The sequence below is a fragment of the Panthera tigris genome, chromosome A2 (genome assembly GCF_018350195.1).
Source record: "Panthera tigris isolate Pti1 chromosome A2, P.tigris_Pti1_mat1.1, whole genome shotgun sequence".
NCBI classification, from domain to species: domain Eukaryota; kingdom Metazoa; phylum Chordata; class Mammalia; order Carnivora; family Felidae; genus Panthera; species Panthera tigris.
The window spans coordinates 133,552,308-133,574,280 of NC_056661.1; the positions used below are offsets into that span (position 1 = coordinate 133,552,308).

A 21,973-nucleotide genomic window follows, 5' to 3' on the forward strand; every position below is an offset into this window, starting at 1 on the left:
GGTCTCAGGTTTAAGAAGGAGAAGGAGGAGAAAGAGAAGAAGGAGAAGGAGGAGAAGAAAAATGGACCAATACATATAGATGTCTCTAGAAAGGATCAGACATCATTCATTTCATTGTTGATGTCTGTCCCAAATGAAAAGAAGTTAGCTCCTTTTCCATCCTTTCTCTCATCTCCTGTGAGAGGAAGTGGATTTACTGCAATATGTATAAAAGTAAGACTTTTTGGTTTGACTCCAGTTTCCCTATCAACAAGCTAAGTATAGGAGACCAGGATCTCATTTAGTTAAGAATAGATAGGACTAGGAAGTAGCCATCAAAAAAAGGGTGATGATGTGTAATGAGAATTTTAGGTGTGACTGGTATCTAACATACAGCCAAGACCACAGCCCTACCTAGCACATTTAATATTTTATCAATGACTGGAATACAAGAGGACTCACAACTTACAAATGACACCAATTACAATGACCTTGTTAATATCTGTGATAAAAATAACATCAAAGTGGTTGTGACAAATTGTAAGTAGCCCATAAATATAGGGCCTATATTTATGGCCCTATTAAGATAAAGGGCTATACAAAGTGAGATAATGATAAATGACTAGAAATAGAACGCATAGATATTAAGTAGGAAACAATTTATAAAAATTTTATAAAAATTTATAAAAAATAAGGTAAATTTATAAAAAATAAGAAAATACCAGGAAAAGGTTGTCATTTCTGTGGAAATTTGATGTGGAAAACCAAGATGCTTGGTGAGCATAATGGATATGGAAACCCCTTGTTATAATTCCACAGTCTATATAAGGGACCAAGATCTCCAGGGTGATAATCATTATTGTGAATGTGCCCTTAAATGAATCCACAATGCTCCATTCCCCTTGGGCAATAGGGGATGCAAGCTAGTCTACCAGTTTTTCATAAACACTAAACATCTCAGTAATATAATGATACTTTAAAGGAAGTATAATAGATGGAATCAAATGGACAATGCAATCAGAAGAAATGTCACCTACAAGATTCTCTACTTCATTTCCTATTTGTTAGACTTATTAAAAATGCGTTCTGTTTTGATCTTATGAGGGAGGTAGAGATGCTAGAAAGATCCCACAGAAGAGCAAAAGGAAGGAGATAAGGGATGAAGAGAAACCTCCAGGTATGGCTGAGAAGGGACTGCTTTGTCTGGACAATTTTTTAGAAGAGTTGGAAGGGAACATGGAATGACAGCTGCCTTTAGGTATTGCCAGGTTATTATGAGACTTACAAGAAAAATACTGCTCAGACACAATCACCATTCAGGACAAGGAAAAGGGAGGAAGGGATGTACACTTAAAAAAAAAGTGTTAGGTTTCCTGGGAGAAGAAATTTCAAGTAATTAGAGGGGTTAATCCCAGGAATGTGTCACAGAGGTTGTTTTATAATAGTTGTGTGTTAAATTCCTTACTTGTCTATGTAACTGCTCAAATTCCTCTACCTCTGCAATTACAAATAGATGTATAACAGCATTGACACACAGTCTCATAATTAAGCACTGGCATACATATGAGCACTTTTCCTCTATTCCAGCAGGATACCTGGTTTGTTTGAGGGCAAAGAGTAGTTGGTACGGCATTGTTTTAAACAGTGGTTGGGAATGCATGTGGTAAACATCTGAAAGTAGAACACTGAAAAATGCATGCATTGTATGTACCAAAAGGTCAGTATGAAATATTATCTCTATGGCAAGCCTGCCCATCCACTCCCACCTACACATTGCATATTCAAACAATTTCACAGTTTGTATAAACCTCTATTGTGATTTAAACTCACTAGACAGTATGGCTTCTGCAAAGGGGTGGCTGTTTTGTGACTTTAGACCACATGATTTAGGCATAAATCATCGGGGGAACATCTCAAAATACTGTTGTATCCCATCCCCAGAAATTCTAACTGAACTAATTTATGATGGGGTCCAGGCCTATGTATTGTTGTTATTTGTTTTTTTTTTTCTTGTTGTTTTTTGTTTTTTGTTTTTCTGAAAGCTTTCCAGGTTAGGCTAATGTACAGCCAGATTTGAGTCTGGTTTAGACTCCGAATTTCTTAATAATAAAATTATGTGCCATCATAAAACTTTCAGGACCATAAGGGCCACCATGGGGAAATTATTCCTTCTCAGCGTCTTCATTTTGGGGAATCCTTAGCACTCCAATCCTTAGCATTGGAGTATGATATTGTCTCTCAAATTCCTATTACAAAAAATACTTTCTGGAACTCTAGTATAGCAACTGTATAAGACAGACTTTGTATGTGGGATAAATCTCGTGTCACTCATGTAATCCAGTCCTGTTGTTTCTCTTTTCTTTTGCTCATTCTTTCTATTCTCCCCAAGAGGAATATCATCTGGTTAGAGTGTCATCCCCATTCCCCTTTTTCTACATGGTTCACGGCTCAGGCATACTAAGAATGGAGCTAACAACATGCACTGGGTTTTCTTCTACTGGTACAGAGGCCACAGGAAGCTTCACTGGGCCTAGCGACAGGCAGGTCTCTGTCGTTTCTCTAGTGCCTGGCACAGAGAAGAGAGAAGTGCTTTACTGATGCCAATTACTCCTCAGAGCAGATGGGGAAACTGAGCCTCAGAAAAAGTCTGAATTCTACCCTTTCTTGGACACTGACCTCCAGTGTTGCCTTGAGCCTTAGAAAAGTCACTTGGACCCTCTGGACAGCAGTTTCTTCACCTATAGCAATCAATAAGAGACTAGATGGTCCCTAAGTTGCTTTCACTTCTAAAATTCTATGATCCGGTTGACCAGTATTCATAAGAGTGGAAGCCTGTAAAGGTATATGAAGTCCATTCAGAGAGAATGGTGGAAGACTCCTCATCAATACTACTTTTACTTTCTTCCTAGATTTTACCAATTGTCATTCTCATTCTTAATATTCAGGCTGTGGGATTCAGTTAAATCATCTTTGAAGTACTGAGCTAACGACAGATGACATGCTGAATATACTACCAATAAATATTTGGTACTAAAGAGATGAGGAGCTGGAGTTCATTTTCCCTTCTCATCTGTGCTCAGAACTGTGGTCTTCCCTTTTATTGTCCTTGCCTCAAAACTCTGCTTGTGTCCCAAGATAGACCAGAAAATTAGTTCCAAAGTAGATTACAAACTTTCAGTAATCTTTTTTGTAACCAGTTTATTCCTCTTCATTCACTTAACAGATTACACCCTTACTTATAACTTTAGAGCAATGGTCTTAAAAAAGTCTGACTAAATAAAAAATGCTCAGACTTTCTGAGTGCTGACAGTTGTCAAATTCACCTAGCCCATGTGGCCACATTTCTGAAGTTCTTTTAACAGCCCATCTGCAAGCAATAGAATCAGATGACTAAGAGCTATGGAGCAGAAGCACTATTACTTTGAGTCAGATTTTCCCATTAGCCAGCTATAATTTATTTCTCTCTGATCCATACAAAGTTTCAAATTTAGGGCCCTGTATGATTTTAATCCTATCACTTAGCGCCCAACCTGTACGATGCCAAAGCTAAACATGATTTCAGACCACCTGAACATTCTTCAGGAACTAATCAACTCCCTAAGCAAAGCTATGTCTAAATCCATAGGTTTGAACCCAAATTTCATGAGAAGCAAAAATTGAATTAATCTGAGTTTACTGTTATTAATCACCTTTGATCACTCTTTCACCAAAATTACTAAAACTGTGTTAGAATAACTTAATGCGATCAATAAATGCAATTACTAACCCTTGGATGGGATAATAACATATTCAGAACTTCTTTCCTAAAGGACATTTTATCAGGTTGGTGCTCTTGTAAATAGAAGAGAGAGAAATATAGCTAAGCAAATGGCAGCCAGCATTAACTAATTCATTCATTTATTCAGCAAATATTAATTTAGTACCTAATATATTCCAGGGAGGTGAGAGCCTGAGTGGCTTAGTCAAGTGTCTGACTCTTGATTTCAGCTCAGGTCATGATCTCACAGTCCTGAGACAGAGCCCTGAGTCAGGCTCTACTCTGGGCATGAAATCTGCCTAAGATTCTCTCTCTCCCTCTCCCTCTCCCTCTGCCCTGCTTGTGCTCTCTCTCTCTCTCTCCTTTCCTCCCACACACGCGCGTGCATGCTTGCGCACACACACACACACACACACACACACACACACACCACACACCAAACTATATTTCAGGGAGGTTATAGTCTAGTAGCAGAAATAATCTCTCTCTAGCTCTTACCCTCTCTCTCTCTCTCTTTCTCAAACACACACTCACTCAATCAAACCATTAAATAAGTGTCAGAAAGGCTGGATTATAAAACATCCAGGTAAGAAAAGGGGTGGGGACCAGAAAGAAGTCTTTGAAGAAAGAACATTTAGATTAATACATGACAACTCCAAGATAGCCAGGTGAAGAGTGATGGAAGGAGTGTTCCAAGCAAAACTAACAGGAGGTAGGAAGGCCCTAAAACAGGGAAGGACTCGGGTCATTGTCCTGAAAGAAATTACTCAAAATTCTAGTCTAAATTCAAATTATTACTGATTTGGGGAGTAGCAAGAAAGAAAATTCCTCTGTTACCTTAATAATAAGGTGGTGCACCACAGAAGGACATCACCCCTCCCTGGTAATGATTCCTGAATAAGCTTGAGCAGCCAGAGGTCATCTCTATTTTATTTGCACTGCCCCCTTTTCAATGACTCATAACCAGCTATGTTTCCTTGTTTCACTTATTCCATCCTCAAAAGTAGGTGTTTCATAAATACTGAACAAATGAATGAATGAATGAATCAATCAATCAATCAACTCACAAAGCCATAGTACTATAAACCAAAAGTGCCTGCAATAAATATACAAGCATTCTAGGCTATAAATATTTCTAAAGTTCAGGTCCTAGCTCATCGCATCAAATTATGATTTTCTAGAGCAGTAGTTTTCAACCAGGGATAATTTTGCTCTCCCTCCTAAGGGATATTTGGCAGTGTCTGGAGTTATTTTCAATTGTCACAGTTTAGGGGGTACTACTGCATCTATTGGGTGGAGGATAGGGATACTGATAATCATTCTACAGTGCACAGGACAGTACCCCTACTTTCACCCCACAACAAAGAATTATCCGGCCCAAAATGCCAACAGTGCTCAGATGGAGAAACCTTGTGGTAGAAGTTAGGGTCTGTGTCTTGAGAACCACATAATGGCTGTGATTATCCTTGCTTAGACCTGACAAGAACTCTAGTTTAGATCCTTTTCCTTACTTGCCTAGCAATGTAGGCAAGTAGATTTATTTCATTAATTTTCTATTTGTTTAATAAACAGACTCTAAGCACTGGAGGGGAAAATATTCCAGCAGTGAGGTAAGATGAATGCTATTAGTAACCCTAGTTGACTTAACTGAATGGTAGGAAATAACTCCCACCATCAGGAAGTGAATTGTAGAAACTGAAAAGAAGTTAAGAGGGTTGGAAATGCTCTGGTTCAAACAAATGTCTATGCAGACCAATCGGTAGTTTGAAAATGGTGAAGACATTTCCGTTTCTTGTGTCTTTGTTAGAATGGAAAGAGCTTTTATTTTCTTTAGTGTGGTAATCATTCATATTTGTCCCATGACACACCCAGAAGTTTAAAGAATAACAAACTCCCAACTGTAAACATAGAATTTCGTGAGCAAGTGAGGCCTCTAGATGAATCCTTATAAATGCTGTTTGGAGGTAGAATAAGATTTCCATGCATTAAGCAATGCAGGACTTTTCTATTAAGAGAACTTCCAATACTTCCAAGGGCTGAAGTTATTTCTCCTCAAGGATGGCAAACAAGAATCCCCAAAGGCACCATTCCTTCCTGTTCAAGTTCACTGCTTCAGTCAATTCTCCTATCACTAGCCCTTACATGGCCTATTTTTACTCTGTTCACTTGTTCCATATCACTTGTTTGGTGACACTCAACATCAGCAGGTGCCACCAAATCGATATCAGAAGACTGAAGATTTAAATAAGGAATCAAAAGATATGCAGTCTGCTTTGTACTGAACCATCTGCAACTAAGCACTTTTTGTGATCATAAATATGTGAGGCCATGTTGGCAGAAGAGATGGTTCAGGTTCCTAAAGAAGGTTCAGAGCCAGCTCATCACAGGTACACTAAATATAGTTTTACATTTCTATCTGGGATCCCCAGAAAAAGAGGGTGGGCAACCTACTCCAGGAAGCATGAAAATGCTTTGGAACCTGGAAATCATCATGGAGGATAGTTTTCAGGAATTTGAAAGGAATGTATATTCATTTCTTAGGGTTATCTTAACAATAATCCCACACAGGGTGGCTTAAAGCAATAGAAGTTTATAGTCTCATGGTTCTGGATGCTAGATGTCCAAAATCAAGATGTCACCAGGGCCATGTTCCTCCTGAAACCTGTATGGGAGTCCTTTGTCTCTTCCTAGTTTCTGGTGATTTGCTGGCAATGTTTGGCATTCCTTGGCTTGCAGCTGCATAACTCCAATCACATGGCCTTCTCCCTGTTTGTCTTCTCATTACCATCTTCTTATAAGGATGCCAGCCATATTGGATGAAGGGCCCACCCTACTCCAGTATGACCTCATCCTAATTACATCTGCAAGACCTTGTCTCCAAATATGGTCACATTCTGAGGTACTAAGGATTAGGATTTCAACATGTCTTTTTGAGGAGGACACAATTCAATGCATAACAAGATGCAAACTAGGAATGTATATTTTTGTTATCAGAACAGAGAAATTTAACTTAAAATTTTAAAGTGTAATACAAACCCTAGGGTAATTCTTACTTCCTCCTAAGAAGAGCAAAAGATGGAGAAACCTGTTGGTTACCTTCAAATGATTGAAAAAGAAGAAGGCAAAAAGGAATTAATCCAAAGCAAAGAGAGTCCCATTACTTGGTGTTGGTGCCACCTTCTGACAAATCCAGGAGCTCAGTCAGCTGGGGCATCATCTTCCCCAGGATATATTTGGTTGCTGTGTGCCTCATGTTTATAATAAACTCCAGAAGGCTAATGCACTTGATAGAGATGAGTGATGCACTTTGATAGAGATGACTTAATCCTTCTTGTTTGCATAATGGCAGGATGCAAAATAAGCACTCACCTGCCTGAAACGATTTCAGGAATGCCAAGAGTTCTCCTTTTCCAAAATATCTCCTCCATTCTCCCAACACTGTTACTGAAATCCCTGACATTTCCCCACTTCTCCTGGTTGGAATTCTTGGACCAGAAGCTCCTGATGTAGCACTGACCATTGCCCCCAGGCACTGTCCCAAACATTTTTCATAAGTTAAGTCATTTAGTACACAGAACAATCCTATGAAGTAAGTACTATTTGACCTCCAATTTACAGATGAGAAACTAAGAGAGAGAGGCTTAGAGCTTATGTAAGGTAACATAGCAGAGTTGAGATTCAAACCTAGCTTTCATGCTATGAACCAGGGGAGGAGACAATATTGCCTCTCAAAAGTAGGGAGCAACACAGTAACTAATCTATTATCATGCCCACTCAGAACTGTCAGATTTCTCAGACACTCAGGTAGGGAATGAAGTAGGGAATGAAGCCTAAGGCAGCTTTTGTTTCTCAAAGTATCTTCCCCAGACCCTTTGCATTAAAATAGGGGAGGGAGTACAGATACCTGGACCCTACCCTCAAACCCACCAATCTAGGATCTCAGGGCCCAGGCATCTGCATTTTAACAAACATCACCCAGAAACTTCTTGAGTGTACTAATGTTGGACAACAACTGGCCTTACAGGAATGGAATAAGATACCATCTTATGGTAAACATGGAAAAGCCAGAGAGAGATGACAAGACAATGGGGACCCTGGTGACCAGTGGTTAGTCAAATGACCCAAGGGTCCTGGGTATAAAGGAGCTTGGTTGCTGGGGAGTGAGGGTAACCTCATTTAGCATGGAGGTTTGACAGCAGGAGGACACCCACATCCTCTGGCTTGGATCAGATGCCCTGTCCTGGTGACAATGGTGATTTGCTGAGTCTGAGAAGCATTCTGTATCAGTTTGGATGGGAAGCATGGGTATAGGCAAGGGAGAGCAACCAGACATGTGGACTCAGAAATTCCTATGTGACTCCACTTGAATGAGCAGTATTGCATAAACAAAATGAGAATTTTGATGTGGGGCTGAGGAGAATGGTATGATGAATTGAATGAGGATCCTGAGAGACAAGTCTTGTATTTGATCCAGTCAATGATTACAACCTCCTTGAGGCTCAGTCTCATAGTCTGTAAAATAGGGAAAATAACTCCTGCCTTGCAGCTAGCTCCTCACATACAGGATGTGATATGAACCCAGAGGCATATAGTGCTATATAATGTAAGTTATTGCTATTCCAAGGCCTCTGTAAAAGTCTGCTGCCTCAGAATATACAGTTGACCCTTGAACAACATGGGGGCTAACAGTGCCCACACCCTGTGCAGTCAAAAATCCATATATAACTTTTTTTAAAGTTTACTTATTTTGAGAGACAGAGAGAGAGAGAGAGAGAGAGAGAGAGAGAGAGAGCATGTGCTAGAGCAGGTAAGGAGCAGAGAGTGAGGGAGAAAGAATCCCAAGCAGGCTCCATGCTGTCAATGCAGAGCTTGACACAGGCATTGAGATCGTGACCTGAGTCAAAACCAAGAGTCAGATGCTTAACTGACTGAGCCACCCAGGTGCCCCTGAAAATCCATATGTAACTTTTGACTCCCCCAGAACTTAACTACTAATAGCCTACTGTTGACCGGAAGCTTTACTGATAACAGGAATAATTAACACATATGTTGATTGTAATATGTATTATGTACCATATTCTTAAAATAAAGTAAGCTAGAGAAATAGAAAATGTTATCAAGAAAATCATACAGAAAACACATTTATAGTGTGGTACTGTGTTTACCAAAAAAAATCTGTGTGTAAGTGGACCCAATAGTTCAAACCTAGGTTATTCAAGGGTCAACTGATTCTGCCACCCTAATACTCTGCCTTTCTCTGTACATTTTCCTCCATTCCTGCTAAGAAAGTAAACAGAGTCCCTTAAATGCTTTCTGAAGTACAAATTAGTTGTAGGCCTCCTTTCCTGAACTGGGGACACACAAACACACATATATGCAACAGGAATTCATTGGGAAAAGAACAAATTCACTCCCTCACTATCCATTCCCCACTGGGGTGCTCTGCTGGTCCCCTGCAGGGCTGGGCCTAGCTGCTATTCCTGTTTCCACCTTCACTTTCTCTTGGTGACGCCTCCTCACTGTACTTCAGTGCACACCCCCTGCGTTTGGGCCATGTTTACATAATTGTAGTTATTCAGATCACTGGGACAAAACCCAACCAAGCAAAAATATGCTTTCTAAATCATTTTTTCTAAATCATTTTTCCTTAAAGATGAAGACTTCAGAGCTTGGATTGCCCCTTTCCATGGTGCCCAAGTCACCTAAATGATAACCACTTCATTTTGATCAAAATGGTCATGGCAATATAGGGTTGTGGTAAATAAGAACATCATTTTGAACAAAATGAGACACCAAAACAATAGATAAATAAAAGCGCACTTGTGATATCAGGTAAAGAATTCATAGGAGATAATATGATGGTTAGTGAAACGTTATATATGCCTACATCCTTTCGATGGACATTTATAACTCCTTTAAAATAGTATACTTACTGAAGAAATGTTTATTTGATAATTGTGGGTGCATAGTACTACTAGGTATCATGGAAGATATCAAGCTGAATGCAACAGACACAGACCTCCCTTAAGTCCTGGTTTGGTCCAGTCACTTATTAGTTAAATGACCTCTTCTTAGTGGGAATATAAAAGATTTTTTGCCATTCTTATTATAAAGATAACCTAGAATTTCACAACTTTTTGAATGGAAGCAGATGAGTGAAATAGGGTACTCATGTGAAATGTCATTATTCTGAGGCCTCTGCTGTGTCTGGAAAGCAACAAGGGGGAGGTCAGTCCAAAGGGAGAGACCCAAAGGTCCCAACTGGAGGCCCAGGTCAGGGACTGCAGATCTCCTCCAAATTCCTCCCCCTGCACCCACACCATCTCCTCTTGTTCACAGAAGTAGGTAAATACCCCCCTTACCATCTTCCAGCTTGAAACCGTGATTAATAATGCAACCCTCTCTTTCCCTCTCCAGGAGGCAATCCTCTGTTTTCTGTAAGGTCAAGTTGCCTAGTACCTACCACCCCAAGGCAGCTCAAAATACATCAGTGTTCCACCCCAGATTTACATTTTTCTTAGGGCTGTGTGTGGACTCTCTGGGAATCCAAGTAATCGCAGGCATTAACAGAACCCAGGCTGCCTATTTTCAGTTGAGGCTGCAAGAACACTGTAGCCTTTTCCCTCAGTGGTGCCAGTTTGGCCCAGTGAACACATGGGTATTTGCCCTTGCCCCTGAGAAAATACATGGGCATTAGGGCAAAGTTCCTACATTCTGGTAACATTTAATTGTGCTAGTCCTCAACCCTCTCTACACCCACACATTCATGCACATGTATTCCATCAACTTCAAAGGCTGCTCAACATGTTGGAAATATACATGAGAACAGTGAAGTGAGCTTGCAATCAGTCTAAACCTACTTTCTGTGTGACTGGGTTTGGTACATACGTTCAGATTTTAGAAGTACGTATTTGATTTTTTAAATGTACTTTTGTTTATACTGGGTTTAGCATCATGAAAATAAATCAGGATTTCTATTGCCAGTTAGAGTGTTTTTCATAATAAATAAGTCATTCATCCTTGTCCAATAATACATATTTATAGGATTAAATTAGGAAAAGCTTTCAAAGAGCATTTCCATTCATTATCCACTGACTTCCATGTGCCATCCAGCAGGAGCTCCCAAAGAGAAGCAGAAAGCAAACTAGGACTTCACGGCATGGAGGGGAAAGAGTAGCATGAACAAAAAGGAGCTATCACTAAATCCAAAGGGGCAGGGCATAACTCTGGTTTAGTCTTTTGCATGAGAAAAGAAGAGAAAGCTTGTTAAAAATCAGACTCCGCAGGCCCCACAGCAGAGAATCTGATTTGAGAATGAAATGGGACCTGAGCGCCTTTTAAAGAAGCACTCTCCTCCAGTTGATTGATTCCTTTGCTACATGGCCCCTGCTAAGAACTCCTTGGAATTGGGGATCCCTGAGTAGTTCACTCACAAGTATTAAATATAAGAGTCCATGGGCACCTAGGTGGCTGAGTCAGTTAAGCATCTGACTCTTGATCTCAGCTCAGGTCTTTATCTCATGGTTGTCAGTTCAATCTCAATGTTGGGCTCCATACAGGGCATGAAGCCTACTTAAAATATAGATAGATAGATGATAGATAGATAGATAGATAGATAGATAGATAGATAGATAGATATAGAGATATCTCCGGATTTGGTGATGGACTTTCTGGATGGAGTAGATGAAGCTGGCTCTTAGTCTTTGGTGCCTATCTGGTTATAAATCCAACCCACTTTAGGTAAATGAATGATGGAACCATAAATAGCCTAAAACTTTTCTAACATGCTGTTTGACATACACTGAAGAAAGTTGAAAATGCTCTTTCCTTTTCATATATTCCTGAATTTTTCCCCAAGACTGAATTCTAGTATGTTTATATACATACGTTGTATGTAATTTTATTTTTTTAATGCTTATTTATTTTTGAGAGAGAGAGAGGGACAGAGCATGAATGGGGGAGGGGCAGAGAAAAGGAGACACAATCTGAAGCAGGGTCCAGGCTCTGTGTTGTCAGCACAGACTCCGACGTGGGGCTCAAATCCACAAACTGCAAGATTATGACCTGAGCCAAAGTTGTACGCTTAACTAACTGAACCACTCAGGCACCCCTGTAATTTTCTGTAAGTATGGAGAATTGAATTAATAGAAAAGAAAAATAAAATATAAAATAAGAAATGATAATCAAAATAAAGGTGGTTTGTTTTGGAATTGTTTTAGTTATCCAGGGTGGCATAACATTACCCCAAAATTCAGTAGCCTAAAACAACAAACATTTATTATCTTGCAGTGCATCAGGAGTCCCAAGTGTGACTTAGTTTAGTGGTTCTGGCTCAGGGTCTCTAACAAGCTGCAATCCAGGTTATCAGAGCTGAAGTTACCTCAAGGTTCAGCTGGGAGAGGACCCACTTCCAAGCTCACTCACATGGCTGATAGCAGGATTCAATTTCTCCCAGGCTGTTGGACTACAGGCCTCAGTCGCTCAATGATTGTTGGGTATCATCCTCCTTCATTTCCTTCCACATAGGCCTCTGCATAGGGCAACTCACACCTGGCATCTGGCTTCTAGCAGAGTAGGCAAGCAAGAGAGTAAGAAAGGAAGCAAGACAGATGCCACACTCTTTTTTAACCTAATCTTGGAAGTGCACCCCATTACTCTTGCCATGTTTTTATTATTTAGAACGAAATCACTAATTCCAGCCCATACTCAAGTGGAGGGTGTTATATGAGGCATGAACACAGGAAGTAGGGGAGGAGAAATCATTGGGATCCATCTTAGATGCTATTTATCACACAATATGTTCATTTGTCTCTTTCATAATTTATCATCCTATTTGTGCTTTACTGAAACTAAATGTTAATGTAAAGCCAGTATTTTTTGATATAGGTTAGTAACATATTCTGGGAGTAGTCTAGTAGTGTTAGAAAGATACATTGAGGTTAGAAATTGAACTCAGGTCTCTAAATGTGGAGATATACAACTACTATGTTAACCAGCAGAAGAGACTATTAGTTACTGTATCACTTAGGGGTGTTTTCTGCTATAGAAAACTGGAAACCTGAATAGCTGTGGCTTAAAATGAGTGTATATATGTGTCACATAAGAAGTCTAGAGACGGACAGCTATTGGCATTGTTTTTATAGGCTGATAATGACAAAAGCAACATCTTCTATACTCTTGGCCTTTAAAATATACACGTCACTTCACCACAAGATGCCTTCCCTACATTAAGGCAACACATCATATTCTAAGCAGGATAAAAGGGGAAAGGGCCACATCATGCACCTCTGTCTCTTTTCAAAAGGAAGATAAAGCTTTCCTGGAAGTCCCACACAGCAGACTTCCACTTATCCAGAACTGGGCCACATGTTTTCCTTAAACCAATCTCTCAGTACAGAGACTAACACTACCATGGCAAGTCTAAACCAACCATGTCTTATCTCTGAGATCAAAGAATTATTGCTAGTACCTGAATAAATCAGGATTCTGTGGATGTTGGGCAGACAACACACAAGTCTTTCGTAAACATCTTGTATATTGTTATTTATGTGTTCTTTATAATCACAATTTCCACTAATAGTCTAAAAAGATATTTTCCCATAGAAACAATATGTAAGCTTCATTGCTTATGAAATCCTAAATGTACTTAAAGTTTCTTTCTTAAAAAAATCCTTATTCAGAAATAAAATGTCAGATTTTTGAGACAAAAAATGACTCTGTATTTTATTAATACTGTGTACATATAAATTTTTAAAAAAAAATATTGCCATGACATACTTTTAACAAGATGAAATCTTTTTAGATTTATTATATTAGTCAAGTATGATCAAAACACAAGACAGATTGTTTTCCTTAACACCTGCTGCTAGATTTTTGTTGACTTATGTTTCTGAAATTATAGCATCATAAGTCAATGTTGCACAAAGGAATTTAATGTCATTTATAAAAATCTAGTAGTATAAACTGTTGATTCCTTACAAAACATCTATTAAGACACAGAAATATCACTGAAACACATTTATGCCTTTGATCCTGAAGTCTGCATAATGATTCTTTCCAGAAGGACAACTTGTTCCATAGATTATATAACAGAAAATCAGTTCTTGGAGGTGCAGGTCAAGCTCATCTGAGGCATCTCATTTTAAGAAAATAAATGGCACCTGCACCTCTTGGTTTTTGTTTTAAAGCAAATCTCTAATTCCTCTTCTGCTCCAAACCTAAGTGAGCAGATAAAGCCCCACTCTAGGCAAGCCCTACTCTCATGTAAGAGGAGTAAGTCCCTGAAGAAATGAGACTTCAGAGTGATATGAGGGATAAATTAACCAATGATGGATGTAAACAGTGAACATATTGGAGATTGTCAGAGAGAGGTGCTATCATTCATTCAACAATAGATCTGCAGGACCTATTGAAAGCAAGATGATGTTCAAGTTTAGATGCAAGTCTAGCTGTCTTGCTGTCTTGCTGGCTACAGAATGTAGCAGCTAGATTGACTAGTGATGTGTAGTGATAGCAGTAGCAGAGGAGCCTGGAGAATTCCTAAGCCTGAATTCTAATCCTGTGTCTGCCATTAAGTGGGAAGGTATCCTTGATCCAGTCATCTGACAGTTTTGGCTGTCAATTTCTCAAATGGGACTCCATTTCTTTTAGGATTCCTTCAGCTCTCAACATCTATGAAAATGCTGAAGCAATTATGCTTTGAGTGATGGGGATTGTGAACCGACTTTATATGGAATTACTGATTATCTAGCAGAACTTTATTGGGGCTCAATGCATTGTGAATGCATGTCAAAATGAAGATATTTTAAAAAATACTCCCTCCTGCTTATGTCACCCTAGATAAATGTACAAAAGCATTCATCTTCACGTTGCTAAAGGACATTTCTCGTAACCTTACATGGAGATAGCTTTCAAGTCAATGCCTTGGAATGTAATGAGAGACTTACAGGAGACCTAGAGATACGGACGGGGTAGATGGAGAAGGGATATGGTGAGACAGATGTAATTCCTAGGGATATAGTGTGGAGCACAGGACTAGACGCAGGCCTGGGAATCGGGAAGTTAAAGTTCTAATTGCAGCTTTTCCACTAATTCACTTGGGACTTTAAGAATGTCTGGCCCATTTTAATAATTCTGTGCCTCAGTTTCCTTATCTGCCAATTAGAGTGAGAGTTCTTGGCTGGGTGCCCAGGATTGTGAGAACATACTGTGCAAGGCCAAGAAAATGCAATCAGTACCAAAAATGCAAAACATCCTAGTTACTAGATGTCCTAACTTAAAATGGAAACACTATCAACAATGATTCCTTTAATAATCAAAATGTGAATATTTTGAGAAGCATATCTATCTGGGTCAAAATTAAGCAAATAAGACTAGTATAGGGACTTGTAATCCCAGGTACACATAAGCAGAAAGAGCTTACCCTGGAAGTTGAACAAGTTCCAGCTTTCCCACTTAACATTTGTGTGACCTTGAGTAATTTCTTAACCTCCCACACTACCCTCATCTGTAAAATGTGAAAAATGGCATGCATCTCAGAGGGTTGTGGTGAAGATCATTATAAATGGAAATTACTTCTTTTGAATCACTTGTGCTTTGTGGTTGATAGCTTCAATAATAATAATAACTGTCAATTAAAAAGCTTAGCCAACCACAGCAAGGAATTTTTTTAATGCTACTATTTATTGGGCATTTGCTATATTATAATGCTCTATCCCTGTACTAAGACTTTACGTACATTATCTCATGTACTCCTCACAAAAACCTATTATTATTACTGTTGTAGAAATGGAAGTAGAGAGAAACTAAGCTTTATTTCTGGTTCCAGTGTGTTTCCTTTACCTGCCTTGCTTTCTTTTTCTCAGCTGAATCTAAATGGCTATACTTTTAGTAATCTTTAGCCATTTAAAAATTTCAGGACTAAAGCAGCAACTAATTGAATATACTTATATAACATGTTATTTTTGTCATGTTGCTCTCTACCCCTGGAGACCAGCTCTAAATTTACATGCAGATAAATCATGCTCACTGGCAGTTAAGAATTTTCAATATGTTTGTTGAAAAAAATGAATTTATAGTTAGGTTTAGAAAATAAATTTATTATCAAGAAATCTTATCCACATTCATATGTCCATAGATCTTCACTAAGGACCAACTGTATATATGATGTATATAACATTGTTTGTTTTTTTTTAAATTTTTTTTTAACGTTTATTTATTTTTGACACAGAGAGAGACAGAGCGTGAACAGGGGAGAGGCAGAGAGAGAGGGAGACACAGAATCTGAAACAGGCTCCAGGCTCTGAGCTGTCAGCACAGAGCCTGACGCGGGGCTCGAACTCACAGACCGTGAGATCATGACCTGAGCCGAAGTCGGACGCTTAACCGACTGAGCCACCCAGGCACCCCTATAACATCATTGTTAATATCATCCTCAGAGACCATACTGTGGGAATTCTTACAGTTACCAGAACTGTAAAATTCAGCAATTTTATATTTTTTGTTAATGTGCCTTTTAATTATGAAATACTATAATTGCCTTGGAGAAGATTCAAAAAATATTTTTTCTAAAGTGATATGTTGAAGAAAGTGTATCTTTCAGACCAGATTCAAACCTCAAATTTACCTCTTATCTATATGGACAAATTATTAACATTTCTGAAGCTTGCATTTTTCCTGTAAAATGGGAATAATACATTAGGAGTTGATGTGAGTTAAATTGAGAACAGTGTCTGACATAATAGCCAGTCAACAAATGTTAGTAACTCTCCCTTCCCTAGGAAAAGAATCTCAAGGCAGCCATGCTTCAAGTCTGCTCTGTAAAGAGGTAGGAATACCCTACTCTAGTAAAGTGCTTCCTGCCCTCCTTTGATAGTAAACTGTTTTTATTTTTTAATAAAAGTGAGGTACCCTCTCCCGTTGTACACTCAAAATGTATGTTCCCATTTCTGGGCACTCATGGACCACCACTGCCCATCTTTTAACCCCATATTAAGAATGTCTGCTCTTGTGTATTAATTTTGACTTCACAAAATCCTTTTACAAAAGAAGGTCACCTTTTAAAAACAAAACTATTTGGTATCTTGCAGTTAGATGAAGAAAAACCACAGACTTTTATTTCTTTTTAATTTTTTAATGTTTATTTATTTTTGAGAGAGAGACAGAGTGCGAGTGAGGGAGGGGCAGAGAGAGAGGAAGATACAGATTCCAAAGCAGGCTCCAGGCTCTGAGCTGTCAATACAAAGCCTGACGCAGGGCTTGAACCCATGAACCATGAGATCATGAGATCATGACCTGAGCCGAAGTCAGACGCTTAACCAATTGAGCCACCCAGGAGCCCCCACAGGCTTTTATTCTTAACAGCTTTAGGAAAATACAGTATCAAAACAAAACTTGACAGTAGACAATTAAGTAAATTGCACAGATTGATCTGACTTGCTACCTATTTCATACGACCTTTTAAAATTTTAACACAACTAAATGTTTACTACTGAGTCTAGATCTAAATCAAAGAAAAATTAGAACAATAAATCTGTTTAACTTCATTTACATAATTGCAGACATACCATTTTTACATATTACATTATTAGGACATTGGACAATAGATCAAGAAACAGAATGTTCTAGAAAATAAACTTTATTGGTAAGCATCATGTACTTTTTCCAAAAGAAGTTTTATTGTGTTGAATCAATTGTGGCTTCTTGGCACTGAGAAGCTCCAGAGAGTCACCAAGTCCTCATTCCCTAATCCTGAGCTTGCCTGGGTTGTTGCTGGCAATGATCAACTTGTCTGGATTTCAAACTACATTAGATCCCTTCATATACCTGCCTTTGCCAAGCAGTTTAGTTGGCTCTGTCCTACTGTTCCATTGTTAATTTTTTTTAATCCTATACTTCAGTTAAGTTTATATAAATCCTTGCAGAAAGAGAAAAGCTCCTGGGAATTCATTGGTAACATGTACTGTAGGAGAGAATGCTGTTAGGAAAGGTGTTGAGTTTGCATTCTGGTCCCACCATTGCTGTGTGCATCACATTAGCAAGTCCCCCTCCGTGTCTCTGAACTTCTTTTTTTTTTCTTTTTTATGTTTATTTATATTTGAGAAAGAGTGAGAGAGAAAGAGAGAGAAAGAGAGAGAGAGAGCACAAGCAGGGGAGAGGCAGAGAGAGGCAGAGACAGAATCTGATGCAGGCTCCAGGCTCTGAGCTGTCAGCACAGAGACCAACGTGGGGCTCAAACTCAGGAGCCGTGAGATCATGACCTGAGCCGAAGTCAGATGCTTAACCACCTGAGCCACCCAGGCGCCCCTCTGAACTTCCGGATCTTCTTTTGTAAAGCGATACCAACCTACCTTCTCAGATTGGTTTGAAACCCCAGGTCATATGGAGACGCATGTAGAAGCACTTGGTTACTATTAAGTGCTATATGACTGCAAACTCATTTGATTACTTCCTAGTGGCCACCAACAGGGACTACCACAGCATTCACTGCTGTGGACCACTGATATTTGCATCTGTCTTTACTCAAAACTTTACATATTTTTGAATAAATATGTATTTCCCTTACCATGTTTTTAACTGTCTTCCTTTCTAACTTTCTTCTTGCTGTTAATGTCACGTTGGTTTCCCCTAGCAGGCAAATCAGAATCTCAAAGCTCAGGGCTCATTTTAGGCTTTTCTCTCTCCCTAACCTTGAAGTAACCAAATCTTGTGGGGTCTTCCTTTAACATCCTTGAAATTCATTCTTTTCTTTCTTCTTTTTCCTGGCTATTCATTTTGGGCCCTCCCATCTCAAACTTGGGATATAGCAGTCTCTCTGCCTTGAGTCCCTTTTCTCCAGCCTGCACACTGCTGTTAAATTCATCTTGATAAATGGCTGCTTTTCCTGCTCCAGTATCTTCAATGGACCCTCCACTATAGGTAAAATAAAATCAAGATTGGCCTCGACCTGTCTTTCTAGCTGTGTGTACAGGTCTGTCTGCCTATATACTCACTGTATCACCCTTCCTTATTCCTGGGGTCTTGCTCACACCATTTCCAAGGTCCCTTCTTCCTCTCCAAATCATACCCCTATTTTCCAAGCCCTGCCCAAGCCCCACCATCCCTTGAGTACTCATAGCTCATAGTGAACTAATTTGAAGAAATTCTATCAACTGAGTTTTCAAAGAGCCAGTATTTGACTATACAATAGCTCCTTAACACTGTGTGTGTAGTTGTGTTGGTCATGTCATTTACAGTTTACTGTGTACCTTGTATACTTATCCATGTTGCCAGGTTTTACTTGAAGGCAAGAATTTTATTTTATTTTATTTTTTAATTTTTTTTAACGTTTATTTATTTTTGAGACAGAGAGAGACAGAGCATGAACGGGGGAGGGTCAGAGAGAGGGAGACACAGAATCTGAAACAGGCTCCAGGCTCTGAGCTGTCAGCACAGAGCCCGACGCGGGGCTTGAACTCACGGACCGCGAGATCATGACCTGAGCCGAAGTCGGCCGCTTAACCGACTGAGCCACCCAGGCGCCCCGAAGGCAGGAATTTTAAAGAAATATCTACAGAACATGTTAAAAGTTCTCCTGGATTCCACCCCCAGAGATGCAATAAGGTCTAGGTGGGGACCAAATATCTGTGTTTTCTCCAACAGGTTCCAAGTGATGCTAATGCTTCTGGGTGCCTTTGAGCATCTCATACAGAACCTGTTAATAAAAACTAATATCTATTTATGGATACTCAATAGTGGTTGCTTTTCTTTTCCTCTATTATAGCTCACATTCTGTCACTTCTTCCTTTTAGATTGATTTTGAAGACGTGATTGCAGAACCAGAAGGAACACACAGTTTTGATGGCATCTGGAAGGCCAGCTTCACCACCTTCACTGTGACAAAATACTGGTTTTACCGCTTGCTGTCTGCCCTCTTTGGCATCCCAATGGCGCTTATCTGGGGCATTTACTTTGCCATTCTTTCTTTCCTGCACATCTGGGCAGTTGTACCGTGCATTAAGAGTTTCCTGATTGAGATTCAGTGCATCAGCCGTGTCTATTCCATCTACGTCCACACCTTCTGTGACCCGTTCTTTGAGGCTGTTGGCAAAATATTCAGCAATATTCGCATCAATATGCAGAAAGAAATATAAATGACATTTTAGGGATAAAAGTATACCTGATTCTTTTTTTTTCCTTTTAATTTTCTTGGTGCCAATTTCAAGTTTCAAGTTGCTAGTATAGCAACAGTATATGAATGAGTTTTCTCGGTTCAGAACAAAGAAATCACTCAGTTTTTGTAACTATTATTTGTCTCTTCTGAGCTATTTCATCTATTTTTTTTGGTGGTCTCAATTTTTTAAACCCATTTAAAGTTTTTGCCTTACATTCTTATTTGCATGTGGATCATTGTTTTATTGGCTGAGACATGGACCTATTGTTGAAAGGTAATTTGAGAGAAATATGAAGAACTGAGGAGAAAAACAAAAGAACAACCTCAAGTGCCTATTCTAAAATGTTGATCATTTTATGGTAAGGGAAGAATTACAGGCTATAGCCATTGAGTGTACAGGTATGTGGGCAGGTTTTAAGCAAACTCTTCCCCCACAATCTGAAGTGTTAGTAGATTGCTGCCATTCACTTTAAGGATCCAATCGGATCAAGTGATCTTTATCAAGTTAGAAAACATAATCTACATTCACATGTTGCGACTACTGCCTTACACTTCTTGAAATTTTAACCTGTGATACTTTCTGTGCCTGAATATTTGTCATATAGATAATGAGACCTAAGTGCCTTCCTGTTCTTCACATTTTCCTTTTCAAATAGGGTCCAACTAATCAACTTTCATTAGGTCAGCAGTCTCCCTGAAGACCAAAAATTAGAAAATCCATTGCCTAGTTCTCCATGCTTGTTTCTGACTTTCAGAAACAGAGTTGGATGAAGTTCATGTCTGCATCTGATTACGCAGCATCTTTATCCATATTGAGTGTGGTCTATATCAACCCCATGAAACGAATTAAGGTGGACAAGTGGGACTGAGCCCTCTCTGGGCTGGCAGGAGTGGAAGCCAACTTTCCCTGCCTCTCATCAGCTGAATGAGGTCAGCATGTCTATTCAGCTTCGTTTATTTTCAAGAATAATCACGCTTTCCTGACTCCAAACTAATCCATCACTGGGGTGGTTTAGTGGCTGAACATTGTGTTCCCTTTTCAGCTGATCAGCGGGCCTCCAGGGAAGGGCTCATAAAATGGAGGCCATTGTGTGAGACTGTCAGACTTGTTGCAAATGTGACCCCTTCAAAGTAAAGCACTTGTAACCGTCTGTTATGCTGTGACACACAGCCCCTCCCCCTGCCAGGAGCTTTGGACCTAATCCAAGCATCACTTTGCTCAGAAAGAAGATGGGGAGGAGGCAGTAATAAACGATTGAAGTAATTTTGCTGGAATAAATTCAAATTCTTCTGAACTCAAACTGAGGAATTTCACCTGTAAACCTGAGTCATAAAGAAAGCTTCCTGGTACATCTAAAAGCTTTTTATTCCTCCTGCTCATATTAAGATTCTGTTCTTGGGGACATTATTTTCAACCTTCAGTTATATGCTTATATTTTTATTCTCATGCACCCATTGGAACTCTGCTTGATTTTACTTTTCATCTTTTCTGTTTTCCTGACACTTTAATTATCAACCTGTTACCTATGTTTAAGTTTTGCATTTAAAACAGACACTGGCATGGACATAGTTTTACTTTTAAACTGTGTACATAACTGAAAATGTAGTATACTACATACTTTTTAAGTGTAAAGATATTTTTATCTTTATATGAGGAAAATCACTTGGGGAATTGCTTTGTGATTCAATCTGTAAACTGTGTATCCCAAGACATGTCTGTTCTAGTCCCTTTTGCAAATCAATTGCTGGTCCAAAAGATTGCTGAAATTTTATATGCTTACTGATATATTTTACACTTTTTTATCTTGCATGTCCTATAAAGGTTACAAGCCTCCACAATAAAAATGTTTAACAGTTGAACAGTCAGCATTATTATTTTTCCCCAAAACAGGCATGTATGTGTCAGTGTCTATGTCTGTGTCTGTGTGTGGTGATCATGTACATAGTGTGTGTATATATTTATAGTATGTTTGTGGGAGGTAATGGGCTTCTGCTTATCAATTACTGCAAAGTAATTTAGGTGGAATATTTGTTCTAAGGCCATCACCATGCATGAGTTACTTCAGATAAAAGTTATAATTAATAAG

At 39.1% G+C, this 21,973-nt stretch overlaps 1 protein-coding gene across 2 annotated transcripts in view; it reads left to right on the forward strand.

Annotated features, from left to right (window-relative positions):
- CAV1 (caveolin 1) overlaps positions 1-21,743 on the forward strand; it is a 34,897-nt gene extending 13,154 nt beyond the window's left edge. For both annotated transcript variants that reach the window (XM_007089158.3, XM_015540680.2), the window contains exon 3: positions 19,525-21,743. In XM_007089158.3, the coding sequence (XP_007089220.1) occupies positions 19,525-19,866 (342 nt within the window). In that variant the 3' untranslated portion in view covers positions 19,867-21,743. The remainder of the gene's footprint in view (positions 1-19,524) is intronic.
- Positions 21,744-21,973: the final 230 nt, after the last annotated feature.